Source organism: Mixophyes fleayi, chromosome 6 (assembly GCF_038048845.1).
Source record: "Mixophyes fleayi isolate aMixFle1 chromosome 6, aMixFle1.hap1, whole genome shotgun sequence".
Taxonomy (NCBI): Eukaryota; Metazoa; Chordata; class Amphibia; order Anura; family Limnodynastidae; genus Mixophyes; species Mixophyes fleayi.
Genome location: NC_134407.1, coordinates 150,638,057 through 150,651,675, shown reverse-complemented (window position 1 = coordinate 150,651,675; position 13,619 = coordinate 150,638,057). Strand labels below are relative to the sequence as shown.

Below are 13,619 nucleotides of genomic sequence, written 5' to 3'. Positions count from 1 at the left end.
GTCCAGTAGCTGCAACCTTTCAGAAGAACCTAACGACAGTTCTTACCTGACAAGCTGGTGAATTCACTGAAATTGATGCTGTAATATCATATGCATACAATTAGTGTGGATATCCAAAAGGTCACACAATAGACACTCTGCCGCTAAGATCCAGTATCCGGAATCCTTATAGTGATCCATACACAGGTAATGGTGTAAAAATATCCAATTTACGTTTAGCGTCTGCAGCCAACAAAACACTCCATCCATAAATGGAAGAGAGCTCTATTTCGTTCTCAGAGACATCTGTATGATACTTGCCATCAAGAGTCAAACAATGAACATGGTTAAAAAAATAAACATAAAAGTTTAATGTTTTTTTTATGTTAACTCCCAACTGTGATTGTAAATTGAGACAGATTTGTGAATGTTTCTCCATTGACCCCAGTTATTTTCCCTATGCTGAATACACAATAACTCAGAACAAATAAAAGCTTTAGATGAAATAGATAACAACTTTGAGTTGCCCAAACCAACAAGTTGATTACAGCTAAAAGGGAGCTAAATATCTTGCAATCAGCACAATAAGAAAACTCACTTAGGTGGTTTAACCTTAACCAGACCTATTTTTTTGAGAGAAAACTGGATAGATTACTGTTGTGCAAATTGAAGACCAAGTTACAGTGGGGTAATGTTCTGGTGATTAAGATCTATTCTTGCAACACAATCAGAGATCAAAAACTTATCACTGGAGAGTTTCTAAAATTCTACTGTATTACAACATGCCTCCTCCAGCTGCTGAGATGACAGGACTTTCTCACCCACTGCTGCCTGCCCAAACTAACCATGAACACTCTAGAGGTGCTGGGTGTTAAAACCACACAGAAAAAGGGGTCAGATATCAAACGCTTAAAGACAAATAAAACAGGACACAATTGGCATCAAAGCCTCATATCAAAAAACGTTTAGTGTTACACCAACTTAACATTCCTGTTCAGCAATATCTTAAAGGGCAAACCGTTCATAAAAGATGCCCTTGAGACTTACATTATAGTTATAGCAAAAGATCCATCCAACAGTGCTTTCTGCCACTCTATTTTGCTGTTGAACATGGACATTAAAATTTATTTGAAAATCATCATCATTTATTTATATAGCACCAGCAGATTCCCTTGCGCTTTACAATTGGAAACAAACAGTAATAAAACAATACTGGGTAATACATACAGACATAGAGGTAACTCGGCTCTGCTCACAAGCTTACAATCTATGGGACAATGGTTTGATACACAAGGGTAAGTGCTACATAATTGAAAATTGAATATTTGTCCAGCTAGAATGCAAAGGTTACAAAGTATTTAGTTGGCTGTATGCTCAGTCACACAACTATGTTGGTCAAATGGTTGTTGCTTTATGTTAGCTGTGTAGAGGGTGGTAATAGGGTAACCTATGGAGATTAAGAGGGTGGTAGAGGAATATTATAAGCTTGTCTGAAGAGGTGGGTTTTCAGAGAACACTAGAAGGTTTGAAGACTAGAGGAAAGTCTTGTGGTGTGAGGTAGTAAATTTCTTAAAGTGGGTGCAGCCCGAAAAAGTCTTGCAATCGAGAATGTGAGGAAGTGCTGAGAGTGGAAGAGAAACACAGATCTTGTGCAAAACGGAGGTGTCGAGTTGGGAGATATTTTGAGACAAGTGAGGAGATGTATGTCTGTGCAATTTTGTTGATGGCCTTGTATGTTAGTAGAAGAATTTTATATTGGATTCTTTGAAAAACGGGCAACTAATGTAGAGACTGACAGAGTGACACAGAAGAAAAAACTATTTGCAAGGAAAATCAATCTAGCTGTTGTGTGCAAAATAGATTGCAGGGGCTTGAGTCTGATTTTGGGAAAACCAGTAAGGAGGGAATTACAATAGTCGATGCGGGAGATGATGAGTGCATGAATTAAAGTTTTTGCAGTGTCTTGTGTGAGATAAGTACGTATTCTGGAAATGTTTTTTAGATGTATGCAGCATGATGTAAATATAGAATTGATGTGGGAAACACAGGCTAGTTGTGAGTCAAGGATTACACCTAGGCAGCAAGCCTGTGGGGTTGGATTTATGATCATGCTGTCCACAGAAATAGAAATTTCAGGCAGGAAACTTCTATTGTTGGGTGGGAATATTATTAATTCTGTTTTTGAAAGAGATGAGTTGAGTTAGCGAGAGGACTTCAAAGATGAAATGGCAGAAAGACAGTCAGTAATGCGAGACAATGCAGATGGTGAGAGATCAGGGGAGGATAGATAAATTGGTGTATCACCCACATAGAGATGATACTGAAATCCAAAAAAGCTTATTAGTTTTAAGTGGTGTAGATAGAGAATAGCAGAGGACCTAGGAATGAGCCTTGTGCTACTTAAACTGATAAAGGAAGCGGAGTGGAGGTTGTTCCAGAGAAATTCACATTGAAAGAGTGAATAGAAAGGTAGGATGAGAATCAGGATAGGAGAGTGTCTTGAAGATTTAGGGATTGCAGCATCTCTATGAGAAGAAAGTGATCAACAGTGTGGCGGGAGGATTGAGAAGAGATTTAAATGTGTTAAAAAGGCGTATGGGGTTAGAAGCCTGAGCATAGATGAGAGATTGGAAGTGTGTTTGTTTAGCAGTGTCCATAGCATTTCAATAGGAGTGGTAAATAGCAGTATATGGGCTGAAATCATTAGAAGTGCAAGATTTACGCCAGTAATGTTCAGTTTATGAGAAAGTTTTTGTAGATTTCGTGTTACTTACGTGGAACGCTTGAACACAGTACTACCCCAACTGATACACAGTGATTTATCCCTGGCAGACAAGACTGTCACTAAACCAAGAGGGTTATCAGCCATATCCATACCGTTAATTCTTGGAATATTGCATCATTAGATGCAGAGAAAGCACGCATACAAAGCATTTGATAGTATCAGTTGACCCTTTATGATGGACAATCTGCGTCCTTTTTGGTTTGTGGGAGGGGGAGACTTTCTTCAGAGGCTAGAGTCTCAGTGAACAGTGTTCTGACAGAAAGCACTGATATAACTAATGGTACTAGGCAAGGGTGTCCGATTTCACCCCTGATAATTGTGCTGGTCATCGAACACCTAGTCACAAGGATCTGGCTATTGGCAGATAAAGGGCATCTCGGTTGGCTCAGAAGAGTATAAACTTTCTCCGTTTGCCAAAAATGTCCTTCTCACCTTTACATCCCCGCAAACATCACTCCTTAACCTTAAAAAGGATCTATCAGTCTATGGTCACTTGTCAGGGTACAGGATAAATTATTCTAAAACAAAAGCCCTTCTCCTAAACTTACATTCATCTTCAACTTCTCAAAACAAACTAAAATTTTCATGTAGGTTTAACAAAATAAAATGCCTGGGTGTATATAGTCACACATAAATATGACATTCTATTAAAAAAAAAAATATTCTCTCTATTATTAGATCCATTATGCTGGACCTGTATAAATGGAAAATCTGAATATATCTTGGCTAGTTAAAATTGTAGCTCTCAAAATGAAAGTACTGCCTAGACGACTCTACCTCTTTCAGACTCTGTCAATCCAGGTGTTCAAGACCATATTATTGCAGCTACAAAAATGATTGGTTCTATTTGTTTGGAAGAGCAAGCCCCCGAGAACCAGCTTAACAAAAACTCCAAGTCTCCTCCAGTGGGGGTAAAAGCTTCCCCAGACATATGCCTCTACAATCTAGCATCCCACTTAAGCCAAATGGTGGTTTGGCTTCCAACCAACCGTACTGCTAGGTGGTTTGCTTGGGAAGACAACATCCTGCAAAGTTTCTAACTTGGCTGTGTTTGCGGTGTCCAGGCCAGAGAGAGTCCACATTAATATTCCCACACAGTGTGGTTCATGTTTCATACTAAATATGGACTATTGTAAATTCCACTTTAACACCACATCTTATCCCTCTCCTCTCATTCCGTTCTGGAACAAGAATTTGCTCCGGGTCAGTCAACCTCCATTTTTTCGCACTGGTCCTCTAAAAATAATTAGAATGGTAAAATACTTTCTGTAGAACAATAACTGTGTACCATTGGAAATGTTACAACAGAGACTTGAGCTCCAGATGATGAGACCCTTTGAATATCTACAAATAAGATACTGTGACTCTACACTTCCCCAAGCACACATCGCTAGGCCCTTGATGCAACTTGAGTCTCTGTATTACCATAATCCCCTCTCAAATGTAGGAATCGTCATCCCTCTATCGCTTACTAGTTTACACAAAACAGCCCTCCACTCTTAACCATGAACTCAACTGGAAAATCCACATGGGCAGGTCTCCGGATGATGACATATGGTCAAAAGTTAGGGAAAGGGTGTCAAAGCCGTCCGTTCTGACCCACAGTAAAGAAAATTCATATATAATCTACAATAGATAGTACCTAGTATCAACTAAACTTCAAAAGATTTTTCGGCACAGCTTCCCCTCAGTGTTGGAGAGGTTGTGGTAAATTAGAATTTTTTTCTACCACATTTGGTGGACCTGCCCTAAAATTCCAAATTCTGAAACAATATAGCGACTCTTATCTACAAAGTCACTCTAATGCCTATTACTAAAGATCCTTTGTCCTTTTATGGGGAGACTGCCGATCAAGGGTCTGAATAAATCCTCTGACAAATTATCAGTTCAGATTTTAAATGCAGCCAGATGCCTCATAACTAGCCATTGTAAAAAATTGAACCCCCCCCCCCCCTCCGTACATCAAATGCATAATAAAATATGGCACTTCGTGACTATGAAGAAAATAACTGTTTACCTGAAAATTGGAAATTCAATCAGATCTGGAGCCTATGGTACTTCTTTAACATTCAGCCTCCCAAAACCCCCAACTAGTGGGCTATAAGACCTTCTTCGGTAGTCCTAGCACATATGCTCTTACATTTAACTTGGTGGCGTCTGACAGGTTTCCTCAACGGTATGCTCACCCACCCCAGGCCTGCCATGGGCCTCAGAGCTGGACTCAGTCCACCTTTGCCCTTCCCCTCTTTAACCCTGTCAAAGTAATAATTAACAAAAACCCTGTATTACCAATTGCTTTAATAAAATGAACTAATGAACTTGAATTTTATGAGCATGTGCTTTTAAGAGAAAGGACAAAAAAAACAAAAACATATTGCTCAATATAGTCAGATGTTTAGCAAAATTCCATAACCTTTTAGATGAAATAATTCCAACAATAAGGGCCATAATAAATGGCCAATAACCTATCAATTTATGGAAGATAAATGTTATAAAGCCTTGACGCAAATCTGGGAGGGTGTGGTTTCGGCAAGGATAATTAGTGTTTCTGGCAATGATGAGTAACATTTTCTATAAAAGAATGAGTTAAATAAAGATACAATTGTCAATTGGTATTCGAGACCCTAAGTGTGTACTGCTTCACTTAGAATTTTGGGCTGTAGCATATATTTTAATAAAGAATAGAAATATTATATCTTGTAAATCTGCTCATCTCAATTATTACTTAAAGATAAGATTAGAAAAATCTTTCTCACCCTATTCCCCTTTCCTAACATCTACTTAAGCCTTACATTTAAATTATGGCACTCTTGGTTAATGTTTTTGCACTGCTGTATTTGAAATGAAAATAAATTCTTAAAAAAAAAAGTTGAAACTGATGGAGGAGGTTGTCCTAAACTTGAAAGCTGGACATTGAATGGAATATTCTACACATATCTTTAACTAGTATTTTCAGGTGTACTCACAATCACATGATAGTGGGCACATCACCATTTTATGGGGCAGTTCTCAAAAGCAGAGAAAGAGCATACCATATATAAGTTTGAAAGAAAAAAAAACAAACTAAAAATGCTTTGCTTCCACATAGCATTCTGTTTGTAAATGACACTTGTTGAATTTAAAGCACAATTTCAATATTTTGATCAAGAGTAAAATTGAAACTCACATGTAGATGATGATGTGTAGGTATTAACTGCTTTGAAACAACCAGTTAAAGAAATATTCATTGATGCCTCTGAAACTTTATTTCGATTTGGAGTAACTAACTATAAAAAACAAACAAACAAAAAAAAGTATATCAGTACAAGATTAACTGAATGCCGTTAGGTGATAAATGGGGGAGGTAAACTACAATAAGTCAATCATTAATTTCCAGATTCAAACTACTTGCATACTCCTGTGCCTTGTGAACTGGGCTCATTAGATTCACCAGCACCATCCAGCTCAGTATTACCGGCTAGCATCATACTACATCAAACCACAGCCACAGACGATCTCATATTGAATTAACCACATCCAATGTTCTAGTGTCTCTGATCACAACTGACAATTCTCTTTGTTCCACCTCCAAGTTATGATAACTAAATAGACAAATTATATTTACCTGACAATTTTATTTCCGTAAATAACACAAGTGGGTTTATCTTAAAACAATTGACTAGAGACAGAAAAAAAGTTGATCCACGCATAGGTATACAGTGTGACCACCTTTTCGTCATTATCTTTTGAGACGGTCGTTTCCGAAAAATATATCCAAAGAAACATGGGAGAGAAATATTGAGGCTGCCATGAAGTTACTCAGGTAAACATAATTTGCCTATAGGCTTTTCAGACTCCAGGACAGCCCACATAAATAGGATACATCATCATCATCAGCTATTTATATAGCGCCACTTATTCCGCAGCGCTGTACAGAGAACTCATTTACATCAGTCCCTGCCCTATTGGAGCTTACAATCTAAATTTCCTAACATACACACACAGACAGAGAGACTAGGGTCAATTTGATAGCAGCCAATTAACCTACTAGTATGTTTTTGGAGTGTGGGAGGAAACCGGAGTACCCGGAGGAAACCCACGCAAACACGGGGAGAACATACAAACTCCACACAGATAAGGCCATGGTCGGGAATTGAACTCATGACCCCAGTGCTGTGAGGCAGAAGTGCTAATCCAAGAAATCAAATGTGGAGGTGTCAAAGAAGAAATCAAACACTGAACAATTCTTGCACATAACATGTTTATTGATAAACTACTTCAAAACGTTTCTTCCTAGTGTCTGGAGAACGTTAGAAGCAAAAATCATCCTGCTGCTTTACAAAGAACTTCTGCTGGAGCTTGCGCCATGTGAGCCCAAGAGACTGCCACTGCTCCTGTGCCCTCAATATTTTTGGCACCTCACATCATTTACTCTTATAACCTGTGAAAACAATCAGACATTTGTTGTTTGAGAGATATACGCAGATATTGCTATGCCCAGATCATATATATGCCAATTTTTCAAGGTGCCACAAAAGATTTTAAACAAAGGTGAATTCTTCTTGCTGCTTCAAAGGACCTCGATTAGATTGTCACATATTAGTCTTGCGTCCAGAAATACAACCATTGCTGATACCTGTACCTTCAATGTACTAAGGGCAAGGCCATTCTGTAAATCTTCTTGAAGAAAGTCTAGGATCTGAGGTATGATATCATGCAGTGCATTGATTAACTTGTACCTGCATCACCAAATAAATATTTTCAATGCTACGGAATTCTTTCTTTCTTGCCTAAAGTAGTAATTCAATCATTTTTGACAGATATCCCTTTACTGTTTAACAGTAACGGTTCAATCTCTAGACCATCAGAGACATTGTCTGTATTCAGGTGAAAAACTGGCCCCTGATGTAGAAGGCCTGTACAAATTGATAGAGGCCATTGATAGAGGCCATGCTTCTGCGAACCATACTCTGTAAAGCCAAAATGGTACAATTGCTATGACTTTTGCTGCTTCATTCTTTATTTTCTTTACTGTACGTGCAATTAGAGGAACAGGAGGAACACATACCCGAGTTTGAACTTCCCTCTGCTTTTCAGTCCTTGTAACTGGAGTAGAATCTTCATGATCTTCTTATTTTGGTATTTTATTTGCCGCCATCAGATCTATTTGTGGGACACCGAACTTCTTTATTATTTGTTTAAATACTTTGCTGTTCAGTGCCCATTCTACTGGATGGATCTGATACAGAGATAACCTGCCACCTCGTTGTCTTGCCTGCTAATTGAAGTGCTGAGAGGGACTTTAAATTGTTTTCTGCTAATTAAATGATTGCTGATATTAGCACCATCATTTGTTTCCTCTTGTCTATTTATGAGATAATCCTTGGATGTTTGTGTTGTAATTGAGGCATAAGAAGTTGTAAAGCACACCACACTGCTCTTGCTTTTAGGATGTTTGCATATCATTTCTTCCTTTTAATTTCATGTACCCTATATTATTACTGTATTCAGATGAGCTCCCCAGAGTTTGAAAGCTATCGTTTACACAGTCCATAATGGTTCTTGGAGGGCTATCCCTATTTTCCTTAACGTTGGATCTTGCCACCTGTAAGTGACCTTCTGATGTTCTGTGTAAGTCTTAGAGGTTGATCCATGGTTTCCGGATAGTGATCCCATTGTTTCAGTACCTCCAATTGTAGATTCCTCATGTGCCAGTTTTCCCATGAAAGAATAGCGTTGGCTGAGGAAAGCATTTCTAAGATCCCAAAACATTCCCTCACAGAATATTTCTGTTGAGAGTGGATTAGAAAAGCCAATTGTTGAACCCTTTGCATATTCTCTTGTGACGCTGACACTTTGTCTCTCACTGTATTTATCTGCATTCCATGTAATTGCAATTGTTGAGATGGCAATTGAAGACACTTGCTCAAGTTTATGATTCAACCATGTTTCTGTAAAACGCAATTAAATGAGTGTCTTGGTTTTTGCACTAGGGGCCAGATGAGGAAAGAAATTGGGAGCAATTTCAGTGTTTAAAAAGAGAACACAATTTTTACGAAGTTCCAAGCATATACAAGTCAAAACATTTTCTTAAGATATGTTACAATTAGTGGTGGATAAATGGCCTGTATAAACAATACCTACTTTCAGTAAACATAGACACACATACAGGCTGAAGTATTTTTTAAGACCACTTGTATTGTATTTACTACATGTGTAGATTTACTACCAGACACTTCCTGTTCCTATACAGGGCAGACGTGCACTGCGAGCTCTCCATTGGAGCCCAGTCTGTTTTTTCATTTGGGCCTCGAATCGTACCTCTGGAGATACCTGCACTACTGTTGCTGTCTGAACCTGTTTATTGCCTGCCCATTCATGGGCGTGCATTATTGTCATGGTTCACGGACTGTTCTGACCCGCGTCTGCCGCTTACTACAGACCCTGGCTTGGTCCTAATCCCCGTTCAGCCTACTTTCCTTCACTCCTGCATTTCAAATCCTGCAGCCCATCAATTTCCTGTTTGCTGTCTTCCTGATGATGGCCTTTTGTCTTCTTGCCGCTTAGTGTCCTGTCGCCACTTGCTGCTCTGGTCCCAACCGACGTGGCCACACCAGGATGCAAATTGGGCTTTCTCCTCTTCGGACCTTCTCCTCTTTTAGCTGTTCCTGCATGCTGTCTCTTGCTCCGATGTTTCCTCCTTCTTTATGCCTTCTGCTGCACTTCGGCTTCTGAATCTGCCTCCGTTCATCAGCCCCTCTCCCTGCTCAGCCAGCCCAGACAGTTTCAGGCACTATAGGCTGCAGCTTAGGCCTACTTTCCCCCATTCTCTCACATCACTCCCTGGCACGGATTCCATCCCTGTTGCCCTCCATCAGATGCCGCTGTCCGTCACCATGGACGCCAAGTAAACCCTCCGCCTATTTTTTCATCTTTAACACAATCCTGGTCTCCTTCATCAGACACCAGCCCCCTTCCCCCTCTCCACCCTCAGTGTTCATATGGTCCCTTTTCTATCCCTTCACCACCCTCCACTACAATCTGACCCACTTCAAAACTGGCTACCCATAAGTCCTCACCACCTATGGGCCCTCCCACACTACTTCCCTCCTGGCAATTATACTTATCCTCCCTGCCATCTGCCATCCTCACTCACCTCTAGACCCTCAAATACCTCTGACCCTGCACTCTCCCAGTTACCCTGGACGCACCTATCTTTATCATGCACTCAGATGTAATCTTCCATGGACCCACTGGATCCCCCCCTCCTCCACTGGACTCACCTGTACTTTCTTCCCTGGACTCACCTGTGTTCCTGCTTACTACCGTCTAATGCCGCCTGAGTTCACCAGCTCCTGTGGACACTATTGTATTGGATTCACCAAGACCTGTGGTCACTAATCACTTGTATTTCATGTATTCTGTCCAATCTGCCTGAAATTGTCTCTCTATAGCGCTACCTTATTGTTTTTGCCTTGTATTTCACTTTGTTTTTATTTATTATTACTACTCTATTTATTTTATTACTTAGTTTATTTCTCTACTGATTATCAATTGTTGCACACACACCTCTGTCTCTAATCTCCGACTCCTCCTCTGCCCATGTTCTTTTGCCCCCACGTTTCCCAGTCTTTCATCATACCTCCGCACTCCTGTCCTATACCCATCCTCTCCCCTTCCTCGCCTCAACTTTAACCCTCCCCCTCACTCCATCAACCTCATACATATCTCTCCACTTTCCGCCCTCCCCTTTTCCTGTGCCCTCTGGAACTCCAGATCCATCTGTAACAAACTGCCCGCTATCCATGACCTCTTCACCTTCAACTCTCTTAACCTCCTTACTACCACTGAAATCTGGCTCTCTTCTGCTGACACTGCTTCCCTCAATGCTCTCTCCCATGGGGGCATTTTCTTCACCCACTCCACCAGACCTGAAGACCGTCCAGGAGATGGAGTGGGCCTCCTCCTTTCCCCCAAATGCACATTTAAGGTTATGATCACTGCGCCTTGCCTCTATTTTTCTCCTCCTTTAAAGTCCATTCTATCCGCCTCTTCTTCCCGATTCCCCTCCGTGTCTCTGTTATCTACCACCCCTCCTCCTTGCGCCCCCCCCTTTTTTCTTGACCACTTCGCAGCCTTGCTACCCCACTACCTTCCCTTCATCATACTTGGAGACTTTAACATGACGACGTCTTCTCTCATCTTTGTGCTATCTCAGACTTCTCCAACACTCCCTTCCCACTCTCTAACCACCAACTCCTCTCCTTCACTCTGTCCTACTACTCTGCTCCTCCTCAGCCTAAAACTACCCTCATAAGACGCAATCTTGATGCTCTGGACTCTACCATTTTCTCCTGTTCTTTCCTATCTTCCCATCCGGGTCTGCCCTGACCAAGCAACCTCTCTCTATAACTACTCCCTCACCACTGCCATGGACACTGTTGCGGCTTATTTCCCCAAAAACTGGCACGCCAAATTCACCAGCTTCCTTCAGAAAAGCACACATGCTGCTAAATGCTTTTGGAGGAAAACTTGCTTCCTGGCTAAATTCCTACACTTTACATTTATCTTCTCTTTCTAGTGCTCTGCTCTCTGCCTAGTTAAACAATCTTTCTTTAAGTGTCTCACTTCTTCTCAGTCCTCTAATCCCCGCCGCATCTTTGCCGTGTTCACCTCTCTCCTCACTCCCCCATCCCACTCTCCCTCTCTGCAAACAACTTTGCCTCCTTTTTCTCTTCCAAAATTGAGGCCATCAGACTTGACATCAGCTCCTCCCTTCCCTCTCCTGCCACCCTTTTTACTTCACACCTTCCTCCAACTACCAACCCTGGTGCTCCTTCTGTTCTACCATGGGTGATGAAGTCCACTCCCTCATTCTTTCATCTGCCCCGTCTACCTGCCACCCGGATCCCATCCCCCCTCACCTTTTTCGCTCTCTGTTCCCCACTATCTGCTCCTATTTAGCTCACCTCTTCAACCTCTCTCTCCCCACTGGCATTGTCCCTTCGTCCTTTAAACATGCCTTATCTCTCCCATTCTGAAATAAACCTAATCTTGATCCTACCTCACTTGCTAACTATCACCCCATCTCATTTCATCCCTATGCCTCTAAACTACTCGAGCGGATTATTTGCAACCGCCTCACCAGTCACCTCTCAGATAATTTTCGCCCTCAAATCTCTAAAATCAGGTTTCAGTCTGCTCCACTCCATTGAAACTGATCTGGCCAAAGAAACCAATGAGCTTCTCTTTGCTAAATCCAGAGACCAATTCTCCATACTCATCCTTCTGGACCTCTCCACTGCCTTTGATACCATGGAACACCCCCTCCTTTTGCAGACCCTTCTCTCTCTCAGCATCTCTGGCTCTGTCCTCACATGGTTCACCTCATACCTCACCAACCGCTCTTCTCTGTATCCACGTCTGGATCACCGCCCCTCCATTCTCCTTGTAGGAGTCTCTCAGGGATCTGTTCTCGGCCCTCTATCCTTTTTGCTTTATACTACCTCCTAGGTGCTCTCATCGCTTCATTCGGTCTCCAGTATCACCTTTATGTCGTTCACATTCAATTCTACATCTCTTCTCCTGATTCCCGCCCCCTCCCTTTCTCGTGCATCTGATTGCCCTCACACTTTCTCATAATTAACATGGCTAAAACCAGACACATTGTTTTACCGCCATCTAAATCCTTATCCCACCTGGATCTTTCAATCACTGCTAACAAACACCAGCATTTCTTTTGTCCACACAACCCCGCTATCTGAGCGTCACCCTTGACTCCACCCTCTCTTTTGCCCCCCACATTCAAAACCTTGCTAAATTCTGTCGTGTCATTCCACATCAAATCAACACAATTTAAAAAAAAAAATTGTACCTTACATTCTCTAATTTCAATTAAATATGGCTTTGAAAAAATTAAAATTTTCATTTTGAAAATTTCATATTTTTTTAAACTTGATGCTGTGTTATATATCATATGAAAGCCCATAAATGGTTTAAAATCGCTCCCTAGTTCAATCAGGTGAGCAACAAATGCAATTCAAAAAAATGTTAAAAGCAAGTTTTTTGTTAAAAAAGTGCAAATTTAATGGCGTATAACTTCAAAACCAGTGCACATATCAGCCTATGATTTGGGGGTTTTCTTTACACCCATGTTACAATGGAAGGGGTGCAAATGTGTGTTCTGTTTTGCACATAAGTTAAATACTGACTGTTTTTTCATGTAACACACACATATCAACTTTAAATTTCAGTGTACAAATAAGCTATCAAGTTTTTGTGTGTTACATGAAAAAACAGTAAGTGTTTAACCCTTGTGCAAAACAGAACACACATTTGCACCCCTTCCATTGTAACATGGTTTTGTCCAGGATACTGAAATAAGGATCATCTTCATTTAAGATCCTTAATGAATCAGGCCCCTAATTACTATAACGATAAAACAACCAATTACTAGAGGCTTACCGTTAAATGGCTGTCCTTCAGCTTATTTGGGGCAGGTCCCAGTTCCATACTGCAGGCGTTGGCCAAAACCTAGCAGCAGGCCTTTTAGAGTGTTTAAAATGCTCGCTATTTGCTGACTCCAGATACTTTGAAATCATGCAACGCACTGGATTAGGCCATAGTATTTGCAGATTTCTTGGTTGGCTTACTTCCTTCCCTCGAAAGGGCCACTTGGATGAATTGTCCACATACATTTTGTTATATGGTTTGGCCAGATGATAAGTTCTAGTACCTTGAACTGTTGACTCAAAGAAGAAAAACAATATTTTATGAGTCATAGGTAACTGATGAAATTTACTCTCTGTACCTTTTTGAATCATATCCAGTTTTTTAGCCACACAAATCCCCCATGAAAGGGGAGTGCAGCTAAGTG

General features: G+C 40.8%; 1 protein-coding gene across 1 annotated transcript in view; it reads right to left on the bottom strand.

Moving 5' to 3' along the window:
- The window catches only part of LOC142095362 (synaptonemal complex protein 2-like), a 315,417-nt gene that overhangs the window by 172,630 nt on the left and 129,168 nt on the right, over positions 1-13,619 (bottom strand). The window contains exon 18 of the mRNA XM_075178313.1: positions 5,931-6,030. Coding sequence (XP_075034414.1) covers positions 5,931-6,030 — 100 coding nt within the window. The remainder of the gene's footprint in view (positions 1-5,930; positions 6,031-13,619) is intronic.